This window comes from Salvelinus alpinus, chromosome 8 (assembly GCF_045679555.1).
Source record: "Salvelinus alpinus chromosome 8, SLU_Salpinus.1, whole genome shotgun sequence".
NCBI lineage: Eukaryota > Metazoa > Chordata > Actinopteri > Salmoniformes > Salmonidae > Salvelinus > Salvelinus alpinus.
In genome coordinates, this window is record NC_092093.1 from 20,464,413 (window position 1) to 20,491,071 (window position 26,659).

A 26,659-nucleotide genomic window follows, 5' to 3' on the forward strand; every position below is an offset into this window, starting at 1 on the left:
CTAATTAATTTATTTCAATTGGCTGAAATTTGGGAGCCAGGCCCAGCCAATCAGAATGAGTTTTTCCCCACAAAAGGGCTTTATTACAGACAGAAATACTCCTCAGTTTCATCAGCTGTCCGGGTGGCTGGTCTCTGACCATCCCGCAGGTGAAGAAGCCGGATGTGGAGGTCCCGGGCTGGCGTGGTTACACGTGGTCTGTGGTTGTGAGGCTAGTGGGACGTACTGCCAAATTCTCTAAAATGACGTTGTAGGCAGCTTATGGTAGAGAAATTAACATTCAATTCCCCCCGGAAACAGCTCTGTTGGACATTCCTGCAGTCAGCATGCCAATTGCATGCTCCCTCAAAACTTAAGAAATCTGTGGCATTGTGTTGTGTGACAAAACTGCACATTTTAGAGTGGCACATTTTGTCCCTAGCACGAGGTGCACCTGTGTAATGATCAAACTGTTTAATCCGCTTCTTGATATGCCACACCTGTCAGGTGGATGGATTTTCTTGGCAAATGAGAAATGCTCACTAACGGGGAATTAAACAAATTTGTGCTCAACATTTGAGCGAAGTAAGCTTTTTGTGCTTATGGACATTTTTTGGGATCTTTATATTTCAGCTCATGAAACATGGGACCAACACTTTATATTGCGTTTATATTTTTGTTCAGTATAGGTCGGGGATGGGGGAAAGCAGCTGAGGGGCAGGATGAAGTTACCCCTACAGACACTGATCTAAGATCAGTTTTGCAGTGTATCTCCCAATTGTTCCCCATTTTTCAACTTCATATTCATCATCTCCAGCACCACCACATATGTGAAAATGGTGTGTTTCTATGTTTTACAGTAAAAAATATATAGAAAGATAAGTGTTTCCAATGACATCATCTGTCTTATTCGTGTGATTTTGACCAATTGTAAGTAGGCATTGCCTACGAATTGCCTTCGTAATATTTTTTACGGAACATAGAAACACGCCATTTTCACACATGTTGATGTTGGGGAGGTAGTGGAGATGATGAATATGAAGTCGCAAATGGTGAAATGTTTCTTTAAGGATTTGAGGAGGGTCATCTGAAACGGATCCTATATCATTGCCTGAGAGCAAGTTGGACCCTGTGTCAGGTGAGAGGGGAGGGGTCAAGCAGTCACACAGAGAAGTTAATGAATGATAAAGCGCTTACTTCATTCAGAAAGCTGACTAACTGGTCTACGTTTAAAAAATCACTTTTGTCCCCATTGCTGCAAAGGAATTAATTAGAAAAACAAAATGTTATGTTTCTTAAAAACCCTCTCAGCCAGTCAGTAACTAGAAAGCAGAAGGGTTTTTTAAAGGGTCAAAATAGAACACTGTGGTGTTACATTTTTATATCAACATTTCTATAACATGTTAAAATCACCACAGGTCGAACATTTAAATACTGTTGAGTTAGTTTAAAACAAACGTGTTAATGTGTCACTGTTTAAGCAGGTTAGGTTTCCCAGAGGTTATTAGTAGAGAAGCTGCAGACTGTTTAATAAATGTTGATCTCTCAACCAAACACCAACATACTACAACAATCTCTCTCTCACTCTTCTTCAACTCTCTATTCCGTCATTCACATACAGTGTCTACACTACAGCTATCAACACAACAGTTGAACAAACGGCCATTACTAAATATCTCATTACTATCACAATCACAGTTGGGAATATGCTGGAAAAATACATAGCAATAAAATGTTGTAGATATTGTACAGTAAATGTCTTCCCAGTGAGCAAAACTGGTTGAAAAGACATCATTAACTGGGTTGTGTGATTTCAGACCTTGTTACTCCTACACTAACTGCACACTTAGATGTGACTAGCATTGAGGGTGCAGTTAGCTTTCTACAGTAGGCTGAAGTAGAACAGAGTAGCTATTGAGGGTAGAGAGTACAGTAAAAGAGGTCTGGGGAGTAGAGCTAGTGACAACTCACATTTTGTTGAAGAGTTCCTGGATGTCAGTACGAGGGCAGATCTTCTGAGTCAGGGCGTAGAAGATGTCAAAGGGGAAGGCTGAGTCTTCTATCTCCTCGCTCTGAGGGAGATAACGTTATACACTGAGTGTACAAAACATTATGAACGCCTGCTCTTTCCATGACAGACTGACCAGGTGAATCCAGGTGAAAGCTATGATCCCTTATTGATGTCACTTGTTAAATCCACTTCAATCAGTGTAGATGAAGGGGAGGAGAAAGGTTAAAGAAGGATTTTTAACCCTTGAGACAATTGAGACATTGATTGTGTATGTGTGCCATTCAGAGGGTGAATGGGCAAGACAAAATATTGAAGTGCTTTTGAACGGGTTATGGTAGTAGGTGCCAGAATTTTTTACGCTCAACAGTTTCCCGTGTGTATCAAGAATGGTCCACCACCCAAAGGACATCCAGCCAACTTGACACAACTGTGGGAAGCATTGGAGTCAACATGGGACAGCATTCCTGTGGAACGCTTTCGACACCTTGTAGAGTCCCTGCCCTGACGAATTGAGAAGGGTGGGTGTAAATCAATATTAGGAAGGTGTTCCTAATGTTTGGTATACTCAGTGTTTAGTTAAATGATAGATCCGACAACAGCAAGTTACCATGCACAACATCAGACAAACACGCCATGAACACACGCACACACACACACACACACACACACACACACACACACACACACACACACACACACACGTCCACCGCACCTTTCCACTAGGCAGACCCAGTTCCTTCAGAGCCTGAAAGATTCCTTTCTCTGTTTTCCCAGATGCAAACGTCCGTGTGATGCTGAACCAGAGAGGAGAGTCAGCTGTCATCACAAAGTTCATCAATCAAATGACTGCTGATAAATGTTAGTACTAACTGTGTCTCTTACGTTCTCACTGGGATCTTGCCATTCACATTGGTCAGAAAGCACATCCTCATCCAACTAAAAAATAAAGCGGGACATAGGACAGACGTGGTTGAGTTGTGTGTGTGTATCTGTGTCTGTGTGTGTAATGTTGTATGAATGTGTGTGTGTGTTTGTCTGTGTGTGTTTACTACTGTGTGTGTGTGTGTTTATTACTGTGTTTGTGTGTGTGTTTACTAATGTGTGTGTGTTTACTAATGTGTTTGTGTTCACTACTGTGTGTGTGTGTGTGTGTGTGTGTGTGTGTGTGTGTGTGTGTGTGTGTGTGTGTGTGTGTGTGTGTGTGTGTGTGTGTGTGTTTGTGTGTGTACACTCACTGTTTCTTGAGGCAGGTCATAGGACAGACGTTATTGGCTCTGAAGTTGTGAATCACTGACCTCAAACCCTCTGTCCACTTCTGAAAACAAACAAATAAAAGGATTCACACACACACACACACACACACACACACACACACACACACACACACACACACACACACACACACACACACACACACACACACACACACACACACACACACACACACACACACACACACAGACACAGAGACTTCCGTGGCTGTTTGTTTACTCACAGCGTATCTTTTTCACTGTGTTTGTGTGTGTTCTCTCCTCTCTCACAGTGTATCTGTTAACATCTCAGAGCAGCCACAGCTAAACAGCCCGATGCAGGCACACAGCCACCCTGTCTGTGACCAGGGGTCTCCTTCTCTTCTTTCTCCAGACAAATATATGACTCCCAACTGCACTCTCTACCCCACTCCATCCAAGGTGTGTGTGTGTACGTGCATGCGCATGTTTGATTGTGTATGTCTAAGGGCAGGAGTGTGTTGTGGAGAGGTTGGATACGTGTGTGTGTGTGTATTGTTCCCAGGTTATGTTGATGTGAATAACTGTGTCACCTTTCCAGATCTACTGCTTAAGGCAACTAGCCTGCTGAGAGTGTGAGACGGTGTGTGTGTGTGTGTGTGTGTGTGTGTGTGTGTGTGTGTGTGTGTGTGTGTGTGTCTGACCTTCAAGCTCGGCTGATGAGCCTAGGTAGTTTATTATTAATTATTTGGGATTCCGTCTTCTACAGTGTTGACACCCTGTTAACTATTTCCGCTCACTCGCTCTCTCCATCTCTCTGTCTTCATCTCTCTTTCTCTCATGTTTTCTCTATCAACATGTCTTATGATGAATCAAACAAGTCATCATCATCAGTTCACTGATATATCATCTGTTGGGTTCTTCAGTAATCACAACATAAATGTGTCTTCTGTTCTCAGTTGATTGGTCTACAACCTACTGGCTGGCTAGCAACAGTTTTCCCTGTCGCCACCAGAGGGCAATGTTTAACCAGATTCCTGTAAGGGCTTGATATATATGAGAGAGAGAGAGAGAGAGAGAGAGAGAGAGAGAGAGAGAGAGAGAGAGAGAGAGAGAGAGAGAGAGAGAGAGAGAGAGAGAGAGAGAGAGAGAGAGAGAGAGAGAGAGAGAGAGAGAGAGAGGTGTGTGAGAGAGAGAGAGAGAGAGATGTGTGAGAGAGAGAGATGTGTGAGAGAGAGAGAGAGAGATGTGTGAGAGAGAGAGAGATGTATGAGAGAGAGAGAGAGAGAGAGATGTGTTCTAAGATGGCTCAGAGTGTGTGTGAGAGAGAGAGAGATGTGTTCTAAGATGGCTCAGAGTGTGTGTGAGAGCGAGAGCGAGAGAGAGAGAGAGAGGTGTGAGAGAGAGAGAGAGAGAGAGAGATGTGTTCTAAGATGGCTCAGAGTGTGTGTGTGAGAGAGAGAGAGAGAGAGAGAGAGAGAGAGAGAGAGAGAGAGAGAGAGAGAGAGAGAGAGAGAGAGAGAGAGAGAGGTGTGTGAGAGGGAGATGTGTGTGAGAGAGAGAGATGTGTGAGAGAGAGAGAGATGTGTGAGAGAGAGAGAGATGTGTGAGAGAGAGAGAGAGAGAGAGATGTGTTCTAAGATGGCTCAGAGTGTGTGTGAGAGAGAGTGAGATGTGTTCTAAGATGGCTCAGAGTGTGTGTGAGAGCGAGAGCGAGAGAGAGGTGTGAGAGAGAGAGAGAGAGAGAGATGTGTTCTAAGATGGCTCAGAGTGTGTGTGAGAGAGAGAGAGAGAGAGAGAGAGAGAGAGAGAGAGAGAGAGAGAGAGAGAGAGAGAGAGAGAGAGAGAGAGAGAGAGAGAGAGAGAGAGAGAGAGAGAGAGAGAGAGATGAGAGAGAGCCACTCCACCCCTGGGGCCAGATGAGACGGAACACAGGTGTTCCCAAACCTTTTCACTCAGGGCCACCCTTCCAGCATTGGAGAAAATCTCTATTTCTATGGGCACAAGCACTGTTCATGACACAAACCTGTGTGCTTGCCTTACCCTAGCATTGTCTGGTAATGTGTATTTACCATAGCTGTGTCAGGCCTGGTTGACCAGATCAGTAATATGTGTAATGTAATATTAATGTTGTATGAATGTTGTATTAGCGTTGAGTGTATACCCTAGCAGTGTCTGGGCTGTCAGCCACCATGTACATGAAGGACAGGTTGACGAGGTCGGTGCCGCTGCAAACGCAGATGACACATCCCTCCAGCTCCTCCTCCTTCTTCCCCGCTGCCTCAAACAAAGACAGGATCTTAGGGTCCTACAGAGAGAGAGAGAGAGAAAGAGAGAGAGAGTCTCATCAAATCATTACAAAACATCATTCCACTGATTAACCATTTTATCTGGAAAATCAATTTTTCCATTTAATATGGCGTAATTGAGGATTCCCCATTTTGAACTATCTAGTACAAGCAGAATATCTGTCGTGTGACTGAATCAACTGGATAGCAACAGACGATTCGTTCTGCAAGGCTAGCCTCTGTTTATTAATGCTAATACAGCCAACTATCATCAATGTGATTCTTTTTTCTGGGTTCATTGATTTAGCGCCAATAGTTCAGTGTGATTGTGTAATTCAGGAGTCCAACAGAGATCAGCCATGAGATAAGTGGCTCTTTGTCTGTTGTTTACCAAGAAGAACACGTCCCCTTACCATACACACACAGGGAGGGACACGGCCTTACACACACCACACACACACGTACGCCATGAACAGACGCATGCACACACACACTGTCTCACACCTAGAGCCCCTTCCTTTCTGTCAACAATACACACCAGTGTGATTTCTTAAAGATGTTTTGAGTATTTGTTCGGAGCTGTGCAATGGGTTTATTCTCAGGCGTTTCTGAGAAAGACACCTTAATTATAGTCAGGCATCTGTATAAGAACTCCCACAGGACCCTGGGTCCTTCCATAATTCATGTTGCCTACATGATGGCAAATATTACACTACAGCAGGATACGACCAGGGAATTACTGAGGCAGTCAATATTTAATGGAGGTACTAGCTGTGTGTGTGTGTGTGTGTGTGTGTGTGTGTGTGTGTGTGTGTGTGTGTGTGTGTGTGTGTGTGTGTGTGTGTGTGTGTGTGTGTGTGTGTGTGTGTGTGTGTGTGTGTGTGTGTGTGTTCAGCCCTGATGTTCATGAAAAGAATACTCTGTGGTTAATATTGGCTCTATCTTCAACAAATCCTTTCTGTTTAAAGAAAGCAGAAAGGTCTTTCAGTGAAACATAACAGCCTAGACATTGGCATACACAGCTTTCAATCCAAGAGTACTGAATAGCGTTTGTCTGTTGGAAATCATTTCTCTATCGAGTCAACTAACTATATTCTAGAGGAATTGTTACAGTATCCCTCCCAGGTAAGAAACATCATCCAAGGTCAAATAACAAGCTTTAGATACAGCTAGAAACCTGGAGGGTTATAAACATTAAAGTATTCAATATTTAATGTTGCTGAATGTAGATGTACTTGGTCTAGGATCTGAAGGGCAATGAGCAGCAGTAACCTATATTTCACCAACATTTCCTTTAGCATTCACTACTACTGTCCTTGAAACGTTGTACTGATCAATAGTGTATTAACGGTGGTGGGAACAGTGGCTCAACAGTCTAACTCTGTCCTGTTCGCTCTGTTCTGTTGCCTTGGCCACTTCAAGTTCCGCTGCCCTTAGTGACGTCACCGTCACCCCAATTATGACTTGGTCCTCAGGCTGGAATGGTAGGGTCGTAAGGTCGAGGAGATGGATAGAGAGAAAGACGGTGAGGTAGAGAGTAAAAAAGGAGCGGGTGGGAAGGCATGAAGGTTGTTTGAAAGAGGGATGGATGGAGGGTGGGATAGAGAGAGGGAGGGAGGGTGGGATAGAGGGAGGACGGGTGGGATAGAGGGAGGGAAAGAGAGAGGGATGAAATTGTGTTTCCAAAATCTCACCCTTGGCACGGCTCCGACTCGAATACTGTTGATCAGAGAACATTCTAGAACCTGGCCCTCCTGTAGAGAGAATCAGTTGGAGGAATATAAAAGAGAGAGAGAGAGAGAGAGAGAGAGAGAGAGAGAGAGAGAGAGAGAGAGAGAGAGAGAGAGAGAGAGAGAGAGAGAGAGAGAGAGAGAGAGAGAGAGAGAGAGAGAGAGAGAGAGAGAGAGAGAGGAGAGAAAGAAAGAAAGAAAATAGAGATCTCGTCAATGCCAAATAAAACAGACATACTCCGACCCCACCTCCCCTTGCTTTGTCTGATTACTGTAGCAACCTGACTGTCACTTCCAGAAGTCCCATAGACATTTTGTCTACAGCTAGTGACAAGACATGGCTGTTCTCAAGGACACACCCCATGTAGCATGGATAAATACAGTACCTTAGAGAGATACAGTAATATTATACATTGCTATCCTCTTACACAACGGCTAAATCACAATGGTGTGACGGATAACAATGGGCTTCCTCTCCAACCAGCATTACCTTAATGCTTTAGCATCAGTAGCCAACCCTCCTAATTGGAAGAATCTGGTGTGCTAGAGCAGGGCTAGAACAAAAGCCTGCACACCCAGTATCTAACTCGCCAGGAGTAGGGTATAGGCTGCCTTATAAGTGGTGATAAATGCTATAGTTAGCGAGGATAACTGTTAGTGAGGATATGGGCCTATATCTCCTCTACAGGGAGGGTTCATTTCACACAGCCCTCTACAGGGAGGGTTCATTTCACACAGCTCTCTACAGGGAGGGTTCATTTCACACAGCCCTCTACAGGGAGGGTTCATTTCACACAGCCCTCTACAGGGAGGGTTCATTTCACACAGCCCTCTACAGGGAGGGTTCATTTCACACAGCCCTCTACAGGGAGGGTTCATTTCACACAGCCCTCTACAGGGAGGGTTCATTTCACACAGCCCTCTACAGGGAGGGTTCATTTCACACAGCCCTCTACAGGGAGGGTTCATTTCACACAGCCCTCTACAGGGAGGGTTCATTTCACACAGCCCTCTCAATGGCACCTTTGGATAGTTCTTCAGTTATGGCTAAGTCAAATGATGTCTCAAGCTATTCATTCCATTCATATGGAGAGCCTATTCATTCCTAACGCTCTCCATGTGAATGGAGGAGACTGATTTACAAGAACATACTGTTGGAAAAGGAGAATAGTGTTGAAAAGGACCTTGCAGTCGAAACGTCAAAAACACATAACGGACTGCATTCTATCCTGTTGACTGTTTTTCTACAGGGTCATCCTCTCTAAATACCCTTCAGTCTTTCCTTTTCTCTCTGTGAATAAACTCAATTTTATTCCACTGTCTTTCATTCTCTCTCTGAATACACTCAGAACACTAAGACAGGGCTCTGCATTGAGTGAGAGGTTGAGACCAGAGACGTTTATATTCACAGCTCTGGTTGAGAGACTGTACCTTTCCGTCGCTCTTCCATGTGATGAAGAAGCCAAACTCGTCCACTTTGACCAGACAGTTGGGCTCAAACAGAAACGGGTCCTGCGAGAAAACAGAAGCATTTTAATAAGAGAGCAGCCTCATCAATCAGAGGTTTTATTTGACATCCAAGGACATTACACACCCTCCATTACCTAGCTAGCACGCACGGCTTATGGAACAAGATAAACAGCATCGATAATTAATTTGTAAAGAAGTAACACACACACACACACACACACACACACGTGCAAGGAGAACACACACACACACACGTAGGCGAGGAGACACATACAAGGAAAACACACACACACACACCTACAGCCTGTGAGTGCAGGACAGGAGGACCTAGCGCTAAAACAAACAAAAACACAGGAATGTGAATATCAGGAAGCGTTGAATGTGTACCACACAACAATCATCCATTACCTTGGTGACAGAACATAACCCTGATTAACGTAGCAAGCAACACTCCCTGGTCTACTGGACATATAATAAAATAGCAATTATCCGTGCTAATAGTATTACACTTCCTCTTACATGTTTACTGTGACTTTATGTGACATTGGAGACTGAAGAGTCTGAAGTTATATTTACTTAGAGAAATACCGAAATAGTTCCTAACCTACTAATTAAAACCCCTAACTTAAAGGTTAGAGCTGTGCTTTATTTACAGTGTACTTAATGTGGTAAACCACCCAGTTTGAAATCCCTGAGACTGTTATTAGTCAAACAGCCAGGCTTGTTTCAGGCCACTCTGTCCAATATCAGTCTGAAACACGTTCACAACCCAAGGCAATCTGTGTGTATGCATGAGAGTGTGTGTGTCTGAGTGTGTGTATATATGAAAGAGAGAGAGGAGGAGAGAGAAAGAGAGCAAGAGAAAGTAAAAAAGTAAGAAAGAAAGAGAAAGGGGGAGTAAGAAGGGGTGGGCTGGCGACAGAGTAATAGCAAAGTCACTTGGATTACATTCCAGTAGTCCATCCATTTCTTTGCCACATTCTAAGTGAGCACCCATGTGTGTGTAAGAGAAAGACAGAGTAGGAGAGAGAAAGACAGAGTAGGAGAGAGAAAGACAGAGTAGGAGAGAGAAAGACAGAGTAGGAGAGAGAAAGACAGAGTAGGAGAGAGAAAGATAGAGTAGGAGAGAGAAAGACAGAGTAGGAGAGAGAAAGATAGAGTAGGAGAGAGAAAGACAGAGTAGGATAGAGAGAAAGATAGAGTAGGAGAGAGAAAGACAGAGTAGGAGAGAGAGAAAGACAGAGTAGAAGGTAGTTGCAGTCTCAACTATAACTGGAGCTAAAGCAAACAGTGAGCCACACACACACACACACACACACACACACACACACACACACACACACACACACACACACACACACACACACACACACACACACACACACACACACACACACACACACACACACACACACACACACACACACACACACACACACACACACACACACACACACACACACAGCAGGATGTGGTGTTTCAGTGAGATTATGTAAATCCTACAGTACATGTGCTGCTCGACACCATAAATAGCGCTAACTCCCTTTCTCTGAGCAAATATGGCTGTTACATTCACCCAGATCCATTGTCACCAAATCCCAGACTAATAATTAACAGTCCTGACACCACCAAGAATGCAATTCAAACTGACCCTTCACCTGTTCTTCCATCTGTGTTGTGCACCTTACTGTGTAAACTGAGCTTCCCTTGTATTCAACTTGTAAAGATGTCTGTCATAGCTAGTATCTACAATATCATGCTGGGCTCTCCTTCCTGTTAAGAGGTAACCTGGCTGAGATGGTCTAGTCTTCTACTCCTAATGAACCTAACATGGCTTTTAAGGAATATTTTACTAGAAACACTCTGTCCCTACTCCCAAATGCACACACGCGCCCCCTCCCTCCCCCCTCACACACAAACACACAACTACAACCAAAACACTCGCATATTGCGACCCTTTGAATTGGCAGTGCAACATGGTTTTTAATTGGTTGCTAGTGTTTTTGTTGTTGTTGCTGGTTATGTTAGTTTTTGGTTCACAATATGCTATTTCTTTATTATACAGACTTACTCAAACAGCAATAGGTAGGCAACAATGGGTATGCAGACCAGGTATTCAAAAAGTCTTGGTTGAATCTTTGCGATGGGCTTTCCAGTCATCATGCACTGTTTGAATTATCATTTCTAAAGGCTTTCCCCAAAATCTTTCCATTTTAATGTGGACTACAAAGTAGGACTACCTGACAATTATATCAGGCTGATTTGTATCAATCATGGGGCATTTGTTTCGCAAACTCTGACATCACATGTAGCCTACACCGTACATTGCACAGTACAGAAATTAATGATATACGTAAACCCTGGATGGCTGATGCTGTGTATTGGCCAGTGAGAGGCTTTGAAGCCACCGAACAGCCTTACTGGCACTCCCCAGAAGGACCAGTCCTCCATAGGAATTAATTGACTTCTACAGTATTTACATTAAATGTTTCAAGGACAGAATTACATGTATTTAAGCATTTTTCTGTTGTCCGAACCGTTTGGGTCTCATGAACACGATGGGGTTCTCAGTTTTCCTCTACAACTCCCACAAGCCTCACAAGACTCCCACAAGCCTCACAAGACTCCCACAAGCCTCACAAGACTCCCACAAGCCTCACAAGACTCCCACAAGCCTCACAAGACTCCCACAAGCCTCACAAGACTCCCACAAGCCTCACAAGACTCCCACAAGCCTCACAAGACTCCCACAAGCCTCACAAGACTCCCACAAGCCTCACACGTCTGAAAGTAACCCAATACCACTTTCAGAAATGAGTGGAAGTATGGAAGTTTTGTGCCCATCCAAAAAAAGGGGTTAAATATGGGTAAAAATTTAGCAAAACCAATTTCTGAACTTTCTTATATCTCTCAGATAAAGGACAGAAACTTCAAAACATACATGTTTTACCATGTATGAATGTGTTTATTCAATGTGTTTCTATGGGCTAATGGCAGTAAGTCCAAATTCAATGTTTAATCAAATATTTTTTTAATATATTTTTTTATAGTCCAAATCGAATAGCAAAATGATACATGGTTGACCATCCTAAAACATTCTATATGTTCGCTTTTTTTTGTATTGTTCCAGACATCAAAAGTGGTCTCCTGATGTAGGGTGTTTCTCAAAATGCATACTATCATTCACATTGGAACAAGGGAGGGTCGGAGTAGAGTCCAAAATGTATACTATCATTCACATTGGAACAAGGGAGGGTCGGAGTAGAGTCCAAAATGTATACTATCATTCACATTGGAACAAGGGAGGGTCGGAGTAGAGTCCAAAATGTATACTATCATTCACATTGGAACAAGGAGGGTCGGAGTAGAGTCCAAAATGTATACTATCATTCACATTGGAACAAGGAGGGTCGGAGTAGAGTCCAAAATGTATACTATCATTCACATTGGAACAAGGAGGGTCGGAGTAGAGTCCAAAATGTATACTATCATTCACATTGGAACAAGGGAGGGTCGGAGTAGAGTCCAAAATGTATACTATCATTCACATTGGAACAAGGGAGGGTCGGAGTAGAGTCCAAAATGTATACTATCATTCACATTGGAACAAGGGAGGGTCGGAGTAGAGTCCAAAATGTATACTATCATTCACATTGGAACAAGGGAGGGTCGGAATAGAGTCCAAAATGTATACTATCATTCACATTGGAACAAGGGAGGGTCGGAGTAGAGTCCAAAATGTATACTATCATTCACATTGGAACAAGGGAGGGTCGGAGTAGAGTCCAAAATGTATACTATCATTCACATTGGAACAAGGGAGGGTCGGAGTAGAGTCCAAATCAAAGTATGCAAAACGGAGCACTGAAGGCACTTCTCGAATGCGTAGTCGGGTTTGTACATATTTTGAAGCATGCATCGATGCAAGCGTCAACAGAAAGTATGCATAGAAATATGACGCAACCACGTAAAACAATTACGCAACATTATTTGAGCTGAAGCGAGAGAAAATACACACCGACTTTGGTTTGAAATGTTGCCTATTCACATCTCATATGTTGCATGATTACAATATTTTATCTTGATACGTTAATAAATATATGCTGTGTTAATTTTGGAATATTTATCAACTGTCCCTCCAAACAATCAACACAATTATTTGAGTACGGAGAGTAGTCTAATAGGCTACTTACTCAGCCCGCAATTTAAATAGAACTTTTAAATGATGCAAGCATCATCCGCTTTACCGGGCTAGTATTCTTTTCATTCTGGCCAGTAGCTTTCATTTGGCACTGGCCAGGTGTGCCACTGGCAGATATACCTGAATGTCAAGCCCTGCAAGGCCATGCGAATTGTTTGGTTCTGTATTGAATCTAGGTACATTATGGGACAGGTCAGGTCATTATTATCAGAAGAAATGATGACCAAACCATTGCCACCAGTGAAAAAAGTCAGTGTAGCCCTCCACACACACACACACACACACACACACACACACACACACACACACACACACACACACACACACACACACACACACACACACACACACACACACACACACACACACGTTGGATGGAGTGGGGTAGAGAGTGCAGGTGGGAGTCATATATTTGTCTGGAGAAAGAAGAGAAGGAGACCCCTGGTTGTCAGACTCCCTACTCTCATAACTTTACATTCCTCTCTCAGTGCCTAGTGGAGATCTGCTAAGTGTGTGTGTGTGTTGAGTTTGTGTGTGTGTGTTGGTTTTGACTGGAGCATGGCTCCCTCCTCTAGTTCCCCATCCATCACCACACTCTTTAAAAAGAAAGAACACACATACACCCCAAACACACACACCGACACACACACAGGACTGCTAAGAGCACGCCTGGGGAACCACAGCGTTCCCTACAGGAGTCAGTCATCCAGCATCTGTAAATGTAAAAACAAACAGGGGTAATATCAAACCTCCCTTGCCCATAACTATATACTATATTAAAGCCACCATAAATAAAACCATAATAAACGCCTGTCAAACTAATCACAATAATGGTTATGGCTTAATGTGGAATGACTCAACTATCTGCCAGTCTCTGGCATGATTGATTGAGTAAGCAGCCAACATTGACACACAGAACAATCAGATCCTATGGTCTGATACACACAACTGTGTGGATCTGAGGTTTGTTTTCCATTAGCTGCCTGAGTCACTGGCAGCTGTCTGTGTGTGTGTGTGTGGACTCAGTAATGAGAGAGGAAGAGGAAGATGATGTGAAGCATCAGTGAGGAGGGTACAGGATGGGAATGCTGTCATCCTTCCTCATCTTTCCTTCACAACGGAAAGATGGAGAGATGGAGTGTGGGAGATGGAGAGACGGAGTGTGGGAGATGGAGAGACGGAGTGTGGGAGATGGAGAGTGGGAGATGGAGAGATGGAGTGTGGGAGATGGAGAGACGGAGTGTGGGAGATGGAGAGACGGAGTGTGGGAGATGGAGAGACGGAGTGTGGGAGATGGAGAGATGGAGTGTGGGAGATGGAGAGACGGAGTGTGGGAGATGGAGAGACGGAGAGACAGAGTGTGGGAGATGGAGAGACGGAGAGTGGGAGATGGAGAGATAGAGTGTGGGAGATGGAGAGACGGAGTGTGGGAGATGGAGAGATGGAGTGTGGGAGATGGAGAGACGGAGTGTGGGAGATGGAGAGACGGAGAGTGGGAGATGGAGAGATGGAGTGTGGGAGATGGAGAGACGGAGTGTGGGAGATGGAGAGATGGAGTGTGGGAGATGGAGAGACGGAGTGTGGGAGATGGAGAGACGGAGAGACAGAGTGTGGGAGATGGAGAGACGGAGAGTGGGAGATGGAGAGACGGAGTGTGGGAGATGGAGAGACGGAGAGTGGGAGATGGAGAGACGGAGTGTGGGAGATGGAGAGACGGCGTGTGGGAGATGGAGAGACGGAGAGTGGGAGATGGAGAGATGGAGTGTGGGAGATGGAGAGACGGAGAGTGGGAGATGGAGAGACGGAGTGTGGGAGATGGAGAGACGGAGTGTGGGAGATGGAGAGACGGAGTGTGGGAGATGGAGAGACGGAGTGTGGGAGATGGAGAGACGGAGTGTGGGAGATGGAGAGACGGCGTGTGGGAAAGTGGGAGATGGAGAGATGGAGAGTGGGAGATGGAGAGACGGAGTGTGGGAGATGGAGAGACGGAGTGTGGGAGAGTGGGAGATGGAGAGACGGAGTGTGGGAGATGGAGAGACGGAGTGTGGGAGATGGAGAGATGGAGTGTGGGAGATGGAGAGACGGAGTGTGGGAGATGGAGAGACGGAGTGTGGGAGATGGAGAGACGGAGTGTGGGAGATGGAGAGACGGCGTGTGGGAAATGGAGAGACGGCGTGTGAGAGATGGAGAGACGGAGTGTGGGAGATGGAGAGACGGAGTGTGGGAGATGGAGAGACGGAGTGTGGGAGATGGAGAGACGGCGTGTGGGAGATGGAGAGACGGAGTGTGGGAGATGGAGAGACGGAGTGTGGGAGATGGAGAGACGGAGTGTGGGAGATGGAGAGATGGAGTGTGGGAGATGGAGAGACGGCGTGTGGGAGATGGAGAGACGGAGTGTGGGAGATGGAGAGACGGAGTGTGGGAGATGGAGAGACGGAGTGTGGGAGATGGAGAGATGGAGTGTGGGAGATGGAGAGACGGAGAGACAGAGTGTGGGAGATGGAGAGACGGAGTGTGGGAGATGGAGAGATGGAGTGTGGGAGATGGAGAGACGGCGTGTGGGAGAGTTGGAGATGGCGAGACGGAGTGTGGGAGAGTGGGAAATATCTGGTGTTTGTGCCGACACACACACACACAGAGATGTTCCTAAAGTGCCTAAATCTATTAGAGCATCAGCCGGCAGCAGACCGGTGATGGGTTGCAGGAAATGTATCCCAGTACATCCTTCTGTCATCATTAGTATTACTGATTTATTGATGTCTAATGGGAAGGGAAGTTCCAAAGGACACACACACCCGCACACACACACACGAACATGTCCCTAAGGACAGAGGGATGACTCAACACCACCAGACTAAGAGTCTCCAATTGACCTTTGACCTAAAGCAATTATGGTCGTCAGTCAACGAGAGAGATCCCCCATGCACGTCACACACCTGGTCTTCTTACATCGTCTGAGGTGAACTTAGATGATACCTAGAGAGATACAATCGATCAATATTTGGGAGACATAGAGAAAAGGGCTGTGTAGGAGTCAATGACCAAAGCGCCCTCTTTGGCCTCGTGTGGAATTGTCACGATCGTTGTTAAAAATGGACCAAGGCGCAGCGTGCGTAGAGTTCCACATTATATTTAATAGTGAGACTTACAACCAAAACAACAACGAATATAACAATCGTGCAGTAATGCAGTGCTCAAGGCAACTAAACACAAACAAGATCCCACAAAGCACAATGGGGAAATGGCTGCCTAAATATGATCCCCAATCAGAGACAACGATAAACAGCTGCCTCTGATTGGGAACCATACCAGGCCAACATAGATATATAAAAACTAGAGTACCCACCCTAGTCACACCCTGACCTAACCAAAATAGAGAATAACAAGGCTCTCTAAGGTCAGGGCGTGACAGGAATGTTATTCATATTTTTCATAATGAATAAAGATTATTATTTTAAAAACAACGAAAATCTGTTTTTTCTATGTCAAACAGATGCAAAATGTAATACATTTCAACTCTATATCCGACATGGTACAGGTGTCTTCTTTTTTTAAGACCATAACCATGTGTGTGAGTGTCACGCCCTGACCTTAGAAAGCCTTTTTATGTCTCTATTTGGTTTGGTCAGGGTGTGATTTGGGGTGGGCATTCTATGTTTTATTTTCTATGTTTCTTATTTCTATGTTTTGGCCGGTATGGTTCTCAATCAGGGACAGCTGTCTATCGTTGTCTCTGATTGGGAACCATACTTAGGTAGCCCTTTTCCCTCCTTTCAGTGTGGGAAGTTAACTTTGTTAGAGGCTTCATAGCCCTGTTAGAGGGCGTCATAGCCCTGTTAAGCTTCACGGTCGTTTTTTTATTGTTTTGTTGGCGACATTCAAATAAAAAGGAATATGTAGGCTCACCACGCTGCACCTTGGTCTTCTTCCAGCATCGGCCGTGATAGTGAGGTGTATCCTTTAGTTTCAAAGTAGATTTGTTTAAAACTACCAGAATCACTCTGTGACCCTGATTTAGCCCACTGCAGTAAAAAAAATGCACCGATATGACATTTTTGGCCGATACCGATATTCAATATTTTCCTTGCCAAAAAACCTGATGCCAATATGAAACATTTTAGCGACCTTTTAAGCATTCTAGTACAGTTAAATATACGAACGCAGCGGTCTAAGGCATGCATCTCAGTGCAAGAGGCGTCACTACAGTCCCTGGTTTGATTCCAGGCTGTATCACATCCGGCCGTGATTGGGAGTCCCATAGGGCGGCGCAGAATTGGCCCAGCATCATCCGGGTTTGGCCGGAGTAGGCCGTCATTGTAAATAAGACTTGCCTAGTTACATAAAGGTCACACACACACACTTGATACACACGGGAAACTGTTGAGCGTGAAAAACTCAGCAGTGTTGCAGTTCTTGACACAAACCGGTGTGCCTGGCACCTACTACCATACCCCGTTCAAAGGCACTTAAATATTTTGTACACACACACACACACACACACACACACACACCAAAAAGTTGTTTTTGGAGCATTTACATATGTCCCCATTACCAGGACAACATCATCAAAACCTATTTCTTTCACTTACTTTCTGTGCTGTTTCGTTGTTCATTTGTTCAGTCGTTTCATACTCAACCAGGATTTCAAAGGCACTTAAATATTTTGTACACGCACGCACGCACGCACACACACACACACACACACTGCCCTTCTTCACCATCTGTTGCTCTGTGGGGCTTCTGTGAGCTGAGAGCAGACTGGAAGAATCCTTCCTGATTAGCATATTTAAGCATGTGTGTGTCTGTGTGTCGGCGAGGCACGTCTGCCATGTTAATCAACACAGTCGTCTCCTGCAGGCCTTCTATTAGCTTATCAGCCTGCGCAACAGCTATTATCAACACACACACACTTATAGCCAACTCCACGGGAGACCTCCAGCTTGTCTAGAATTATGCTGTTCTTTAATCATAACAGGGTTGATCATTGTTTTCTAAACAAAGAGTTGAGGTTTGGTCTTTTCAAAACCTGGCTAATGATCTCTTTTGTTAACTGTGATTACAGACGGTATGTAAAGAGAGAGAAGCCAGTCAACCAGGGCCACCATGGACAGTTGCTTGCTACTATTTTCTATCTGAGAAGTAAAACAAACCCCTACTTCCCATAACACTAGCCACAAACACACAGATCAGTAGCGTTGCTCGCTAGCTCATGTTATTCTATTGCTATTCTACAATTGTAACCTACCAGCAACCACCCATAGTTAGCCATGCCAAGCTAGCTCTGTGGTTTATTTTAAGGTGGATATACGTTGGTTGACAAGTAAACTCCAATATCAACCAAAATTGGATGGTGATCTGACGTCTTTTCCCAGTGGGTATTCATTAAATGTTTCAGAGGCTAAAATCAGACAGCCGCGTTCTCACCTTTTTAACCTCTCCTAGCAAACTTTAATCAAGATGTCAAAAATGTGTCAATTAACAGTTTGTGTACTAGATTCACCAGAAGCTTGGCAGAGATTCACCAAAGCTCTCCACCTACCCAGTCTCTCATGAGTCCTAGCAGGGTAGAGGCCACATAACTAGCAGCGCCACACAAATACACACTAAGTTAATACATAAAGGAATGTATTCCAAAGTAACCAGGCTGACCTAGTTAAAAGGCTCAGTTAAAGATGCCCTTTGATGTTAGCGATGATGTTGCTTTCCCTCTGTGTTTATCCATGGAGGGATCCCCCTCACTGAAGACTACATTTAAGGAATTACTGATCCTTATCTTGGTGTATGTCTCTGTGTGTGTGTGTGTGTGTGGTACATCCAGTCCTGGATCTGCCATCCCCCAGCTAACTGGCCTGATTGAGTAAGAGAGGGGAAACGTGGGAGGGAGGACATAGTGAGGGAGTGTGCTGTGTGTGACACTCACAGCAGACTAACACACACTCACAGCAGATTAACACACACTCACAGCAGACTGACACACACTCACAGCAGACTAATACACACACACACACAGCAGACTAATACACACACACACAGCAGATTAACACACACTCACAGCAGACTAACACACACTCACAGCAGATTAACACACACTCACAGCAGACTGACACACACTCACAGCAGACTAATACACACACACACACAGCAGACTAATACACACACACACACAGCAGACTAATACACACACTCACAGCAGACTGACACACACTCACAGCAGATTAACACACACTCACAGCAGACTGACACACACTCACAGCAGACTAATACACACACACACACAGCAGACTAACACACACTCACAGCAGACTAACACACACTCACAGCAGACTAACACACACTCACAGCAGACTAACACACACTCACAGCAGACTAACACACACTCACAGCAGACAAACACACTCACAGCAGACTAACACACACTCACAGCAGACTAACACACACTCACAGCAGACTAACACACACTCACAGCAGACTAACACACACTCACAGCAGACTAACACACACTCACAGCAGACTAACACACACTCACAGCAGACAAACACACTCACAGCAGACTAACACACACTCACAGCAGACTAATACACACTCACAGCAGACTAACACACACTCACAGCAGACTAACACACACTCACAGCAGACTAACACACACTCACAGCAGACAAACACACTCACAGCAGACTAATACACACTCACATCAGACTAACACACACTCACAGCAGACTAATACACACTCACAGCAGACAAACACACTCACAGCAGACTATCCAACTTTTGGTCGCCATGACAAAGTTGGTTAATGTGGTGGATCAATACGGTATGTGGCTGTGCCTTTAGTTCTAATGACTAACACCATTTATTATTGTACCATAAAGGAGATAGCCCTACTTATGTGTGAGTGTGTCAGGATTTCCAGACATTTGAGAAATTTAACAGACCCATATGCATCGTGTTTGTAACCTGATTAGGGCGTCCACCCAAGGTGCTCAGAATGACAGAAATCACATTTAGAATATGGTCATTCATATTAACAGAACATGCAAGTCGAGGATGCAGCGATGTGTGGTTTTCCTTACTGAATGCTGATGTGCACTTTGAACATGTTAGAATAACTGTCCACATGTACTTTTCCTCAGCCAACAAGATGAGTAACGAACAGAAAAATCACTAGCCTATGTCAATTTACTATAGTAGAAAAGTTTAGTCTACCTATTCTATTGGTCAGCTTGTGGAGAAAGAAATAACCTGTTCCAAACAGACTCTGGGACAGTTGTGGGATGATGGATCCCACATTCATACAACCAGCAGGCCTAGGCTACATAAAAAACCTGTTAAAAAGCAATGAGGCTGATGCAACAGATCAGAACGTTTAGAATAAAATGTTGATCAACTATTTATTCACATTATAAGCACAGCAATGCACACAAGGCAGTAGGCTACGTGTGAATGTTCTTTCCATAATGCAGTTAGCAGGACAACACCATTGTTAAAGGGGTACTGCACATGCGAGCGGTTTCATGTGACAGAGATGAAAATATCCATTAGAAATGCTGAAAGATAGGAGATCTAATAGGCTAATTTGAAGCAAGGTAAGACATGCCTCATATGTTTTAAAACATTCAGGTTTCAAACAATTTAAGTATATGTTTTCAAAATGCATACTGCCTCCAGCTCATTGCAGTGGTGTGTGACGCGCTGATGAAGCCTGCCTTCCATTGACATTTGATGCTGCGTTCAAAACAACTGGGAACTTGGAAATCTCCAACTACCGACTTCCGTGCGTTCAAGAAAACTAGGAACTAGGACTGGGAAAAATAATTTTGAACGGTCATCCAACTCGGAATTCCAACTCGGGAACTCCGGCCTCTTTCTAGAGCTCTGACTTTCCGAACTGAAGATCACTGACATCATTTAAAAATGTATTTCACCTTTATTTAACCAGGTAGGCTAGTTGAGAACAAGTTCTCATTTACAACTGCAACCTGGCGAGGTCATGATTTGACCTCGTATTTTTCAGAGTCCCCAGTTGTCTTGAAAGCAGAGATGCTACAGAAGCAGCTCTTGCGCTGTCTGACACATTTTCCAATTAAAGGCTCTGTATCTGTATAAATAACACGTGTGATAAATAAGATACATAACAAATATATTGTACACAGGCGGCAATTTAATTCCACTAAATTATGCAAATTAACCTATAAGCATGACCAGTCAAATGTATTTACACCGACTGTTATTTCCATCAATGAATAGGCTAAAAATCATTGTTTTGCAATGGGATTTCTTCTTCTCTCGGCTTAAAAAAAAATGTATCAGACAAAAGCTGGCTATTACCGACTAACGGAAATGCTGGTGTGTGTGTACGTCTTTGTGTGTGTGGGCCCTGACTAACGCAATGATTTCTAAATGCCATAAAGGAGACAGCCCTACATGTGTGTGTTAGTGTCTTGATGTCCAGCGAGAGGACCGTCATTAGGGTAGGGTTAGTTGTGTCACTGCTGCACAAAGACACAGAGCTACAGGCCATAGATAGAGTTTCAGGCTAACCTTGTTTGAGATGCACTAATTCTAATGGGCGCCATGTTGACACCCAAAACTCAGAGACAATGACATTATAGTTAGGATAGAAATGACAGTTTATTTAAATGATAATGCCTGAGAAGCCAGTGTTGATGATATATTGGCATGGGTGTTGTTACTGTAGGCCCAGCCGTAGTCGAGGGCCGGCAAACCGTGCCAATATATCCTCCAAACACCGGCATTATCACTTTTATACAACGGGTTACCAACATATTCAAATAATGATTGACATTTTCTTTCAGAATTAAAAAAATTATAATAATATTCATACTATGTCATCCTTCCATGAGATGTAGTCCCGACACAAATCTAAGGTTGCTACTCATACCAGCTGGTCGGTTCAGTTGCCAGAGATGCGACCCAGACGTTAAGTCTTTTTGTTCTGAATCTATGGAGGCGTTTGTTCAAATTGTTCCATTGCCATACTGGCTCGCAACGTTCTTATCCCTTACTTGCTAGCTAGCAAACTACGGGTAACTTAGTCACATCAAACAGTGCAGCCAGAATAACAACCATGTAGCTGCATTTGCGTTTGTTTAAGCGGTTTTCTAGTGACATTTGGATAAATCCATAACAATGAGCTAATGATACACAATTTCACCTGGCATAGAAAATGTGCTCTCGTCAGGACACTTGTTCAGAGGAGCTAGCCAACAACACAGCTAACACAATCATTTCAAACTGTAATGAATACTCAGGGAGAGCGCGGCAGGTGCTAATTTCGCCTTCACAGAAGGCAGGAATCTTGGTCACCGGCAGGCAATGGTCATGCACAGGTAGGTGAAAAACTAGGACTGAAGGATATAACTGGTTCTCACAAACAAGCTAGGGAAAGGCTAAGTAAAGTTAAAACAAACAATACCTCACAAAGGCACAAACAGAATGAACTGAACTAAATAAGGAGCTGATGAGACCAGGTGAGTAACTAACACAGGTGAAATCAATGAACACAAATGAAAGACCGGGCTACGTTCTAGAACACAAAGAAACAGTGCTACGTTCAAGAACACAAAGAAACAGGGCTACGTTCCAGAACACAAAGAAACAGGGCTACTTTCAAGAACACAAAGAAACAGGGCTACGTTCAAGAACACAACGAAACAGTGCTACGTTCAAGAACACAAAGAAACAGGGCTACGTTCCAGAACACAAAGAAACAGGGCTACTTTCAAGAACACAAAGAAACAGGGCTCCGTTCAAGAACACAACGAAACAGAACACAAGGTTGCCTAATAAAATAAATACAGGACCTTACACAAACTGAAGCTGGAAAGATTGCAAACTAGCTGCATTGTGTTTTGTTTTACCTGTTTTCTATTGACATTTCTTTGTATATATCCATAAAAATGATGCCAGCTGATTCATGATTTCGACTGGCTGAGAAAAGCTGTCTGACTGCTGGAGATTTGTTGCATTTTGTCGGAGACAGACAGCAAGGTTTATAAAAATCTCCGCTGGTGAAACCAAATGTTAGTCTAAAAGAAATGGGAGATAATGTCTAGATGTTTTTTATAGTGGAGATCAAGTTCATAAACTGCCTGGCTGGACTGATGAAACAGTGGATTGCGGAGTGAGATGGAACAGAGTAAATAGGCATTTCAACATCATAGCTTTAGCCGGTAGTAACTTGTGGAATAGACACCGTCTGGAATGCGTTTTTAACCAATCAGCATCCAGGATTAGACTCACCCATTGTATAATGTAATATAATGATTAATGTCAAGTTGGTTGGAGGACAGGTTGGCAGTTGGCACTCAGTGTTTGCCAAAATGTTGGTAGTTTGATTCTTACCTCATCAAACCTGTCGAATGAGGCTCCTTCCTGCATGAAGCCAGGCAGGTGCTTCTGCCAGTTAAACTCATAGGACTTAGTCATGGCTGCTTACACCTGTCGAGAGAGAGAGGGGGGGGGGGGGTAGTGGGAGTGAAAGAAACATTGTGTTAAGGCAGGTTGGCCTCTTGCAGGTGTCTTAACCTGGGATGTTCAAAGAAATACAATATGTGCACCACCAAATAGCCTTTCTATGTAGTGCTGGGAAAAACAGGACGTAGTCATAACCAGTCCATCACACCGAGCAGACTGTTACCACTTAAAATGCACACGTATTGTTTTACATCAGAAAGAATGACGCCACCTGTCACGAGACGATACATTTTATTATTAGCAATAACAGCTCACAGAAATAGCCACGGATGACATCAAACCTGAACGTGTCAGGCTGTCTGTGTGAGTGTGAGAGTGTGTGTGCGGTGAGATACTAAGACAAAAGAATAGACCTCCAAGTGAACTTGGCATGTGAATTAATTTACTTGTCCCTGGGGGCCTCTCCCTCTCTGTCGGTGTACAGTGTGTGTGTGTGTGTGTGTGTGTGTGTGTGTGTGTGTGTGTGTGTGTGTGTGTGTGTGTGTGTGTGTGTGTGTAGTGTTGCCCTCTAACACATTGAACTCTTCCCATCTATGAATGAATAATTTGTAACATGTCTATAACTGCATCAGTAAGGAGGGTGATATCTGGACCAGACAGCAGACTAACTGTCAACTATGATTTTTCAGAAGGGCTGAGGTATCTAGGATATGTACAGTGCATTCGGAAAGTATCTAGATCTCTTGACTTTTTCCACATTTTGTTACATTACAGCTTTATTCTAAAATTGATTAAAAAATATATAATAATTGCACACAAAAAAACTGAAACATCACATTTATATAAGTATTCAGACCCTTTACTCAGTACTTTGTTGAAGCACTTTCGGCAGCGATTACAGCCTCGAGTCTTCTTGGGTATGATGCCAGAAGCTTGGCACACCTGTATTTGGGGAGTTTCTCACATTCCCTCTCTGCAGATACTCTCAAGCTCTGTCAGGTTGGATGGGGAGCTTTGTGCACAACTATTTTCAGGTCTCTCCAGAGATCGGGTTCAAGCCCGGGCTCTGGCTTGGCCACCCAAGGACATTCAGAGACTTGTCCCGAAGCCACTCCTGCATTGTCTTGGCTGTGTGCTGAGGGTCGTTGTCCTGTTGGAAGGTGAACCTTCACCCCAGTCTGAGGTCCTGTGTGCTCTGGAGCATGTTTTCATCAAGAATCTCTCTTTACTTTGCTCCGTTCATCTTTCCCTCGATCCTGACTAGTCTCCCAGTCTCTGCCGCTGGAAAACATCCCCACAGCATGATGCTGCCACCCCCATGCTTCACCGTAGGGATGGCGCCAGGTTTTCTACAGTGGTGACGCTTGGCATTCAGGCCAAAGAGTTCAATCTTGGTTTCATCAGACCAGAGAATCTTGTTTCTCATGATCTGAGAGTCTTTAGGTGCCTTTTGGCAAACTGCAAGTGGGCTGTCATGTGTCTTTTACTGAGGAGTGGCTTCTGTCTGGTCACTCTACCATAAAGGCCAGGTTGGTGTAGTGCTGCAGAGATGGTTGTCCTTCTGGAAGGTTCTCCCATCTCCACAGAGGAACTCAAGAGCTCTGTCAGAGTGACCATCGGGTTCTTGGTCACCTCCCTGACCAAGGCCCTTCTCCCCTAATTTTTCAGTTTGGCCAGCTCTAGGAAGAGTCTTGGTGGTTCTAAACGTCTTCCATTTAAGAATGATGGAGGCCACTGTGTTCTTGGGGACCTTCAATGCTGCAGACATTGTTTGGTACCCTTCCCCAGATCTGTGCCTCGACACAATGCTGTCTCGGGAGCTCTTACGGACAATTCTCTGAACCTCATTTTTGATCTGACATGCACTGTCAACTGTGGGACTGGCAAGTGTGTGCCTTTCCAAATCATGTCCAATCAATTGAATTTACCACAGGTGGACTCCAATCAAGTTGTCGAAACATCTCAAGGATGATCAATTGAAACAGGATGCACCTGAGCTAAATTTCGAGTCTCATAGCAAAGGGTCTGAATCCTTACTGAGGAAAATGTTTTATTTAATCAATTTTAGAATAAGGCTGTAATGTAACAAAATGTGGGAAAAGTCAAGGGGTCTAAATACTTTCCGAAGGCACAATGTGTCTCAATAGAAGTGTGTGCATGTTGAGTGTATTTCCATGAGAAGTGCTGTGTGCTTAGAAAAGGATACAGTTGATGTGAGTAATGACTGTGTACAAGGGTGTGTGAGCGAGTGTGTGTGTGCATGCGCACGTGTGTGTAGACGCCACGGTACAGATACAGATCACAGAATAATGGCAGAGTCATTTTTTCTCTCTAGTAGGGAGAGGGAAGGAAGCCGGATGTTGATGAGAAAGAATGGGAGAGTGACACAGAACGAGGGAGATGAGAGAAGGGGGAGAGACAGAGAGAACCAGCTCAGCATGACAGAATTTGGGAGAGACGAGTTGCTCTGTGTGTGTGTGTGTGTGTGTGTGTGTGTGTGTGTGTGTGTGTGTGTGTGTGTGTGTGTGTGTGTGTGTGTGTGTGCGTGCCTGCGTGTTCTGTGTTTGATGTCAGGTACACAGATCTGAGACCATAGCAACACACTGTGCATCAAAACACCCTCTACCTCTTCTGAAATACAGCAACACAAGTTTGATTCAATTGCCAAACTGTACACATGGGGTGTTTCTCAAAATTACTACTACCGTACTCCGAGCATGCAAATTTGTGACGTAAATTGAGTAATTAGTATGCTTATTGGTCATAGTTAGTATGCCAAAAGTTCCCGGATATCGTACGACATTCGCCAAAATACAAATTATACAAGAAGTCGACACTATTTCCGTGCTTTTAGGGCCCATAATGCAATTCTTCATAAAATGGGCGTGGATTCACATTGTTTTCAGATTTGAAGAAAATGGCAGAAAATATGCAGCCGAAGTCCAATGAGAGCGGATACAAATTCATTGCTTTAACTAATTATGACAAATGTTAAGAAAATGTTGAGCAATGTAATAAAGTAATGACTTTTCAAATAAGTTACCTTACACGTTATGTTGGCTGACAATTTGTTCGCTAGACTATCCTTACGAACCACATTGCATATCATTACAGCAGTATGTACCGTTATGTTAGCTACCTACCTAACGTTAGTTGGCTACTAATACATCAAAATTACCAGTATATTAACTATATGCTATCTAAGTAACTACCCAACGTTTATTGGCCTGATTAATCCCGTAATTCTTAGTTTAGCTAAGTGGTATAGTCGTTGTACGTTCTCAATGGACATTCTGGTGCTTTCGTAAATTCGCTCT

General features: G+C 44.0%; 1 protein-coding gene across 4 annotated transcripts in view; it reads right to left on the reverse strand.

The window, feature by feature from the left end:
- LOC139582698 (1-phosphatidylinositol 4,5-bisphosphate phosphodiesterase beta-4-like) overlaps positions 1–26,659 on the reverse strand; it is a 132,186-nt gene that overhangs the window by 45,412 nt on the left and 60,115 nt on the right. For all 4 annotated transcript variants that reach the window (XM_071412934.1, XM_071412936.1, XM_071412933.1 and 1 more), the window contains 9 exons: positions 23,271–23,366; positions 8,669–8,749; positions 7,202–7,261; positions 5,384–5,527; positions 3,226–3,305; positions 2,873–2,926; positions 2,703–2,784; positions 1,951–2,051; positions 1,177–1,234 (listed from right to left, as the gene is read on the reverse strand). In XM_071412934.1, coding sequence (XP_071269035.1) covers positions 1,177–1,234; positions 1,951–2,051; positions 2,703–2,784; positions 2,873–2,926; positions 3,226–3,305; positions 5,384–5,527; positions 7,202–7,261; positions 8,669–8,749; positions 23,271–23,354 — 744 coding nt within the window. In that variant the 5' untranslated portion in view covers positions 23,355–23,366. The remainder of the gene's footprint in view (positions 1–1,176; positions 1,235–1,950; positions 2,052–2,702; positions 2,785–2,872; positions 2,927–3,225; positions 3,306–5,383; positions 5,528–7,201; positions 7,262–8,668; positions 8,750–23,270; positions 23,367–26,659) is intronic.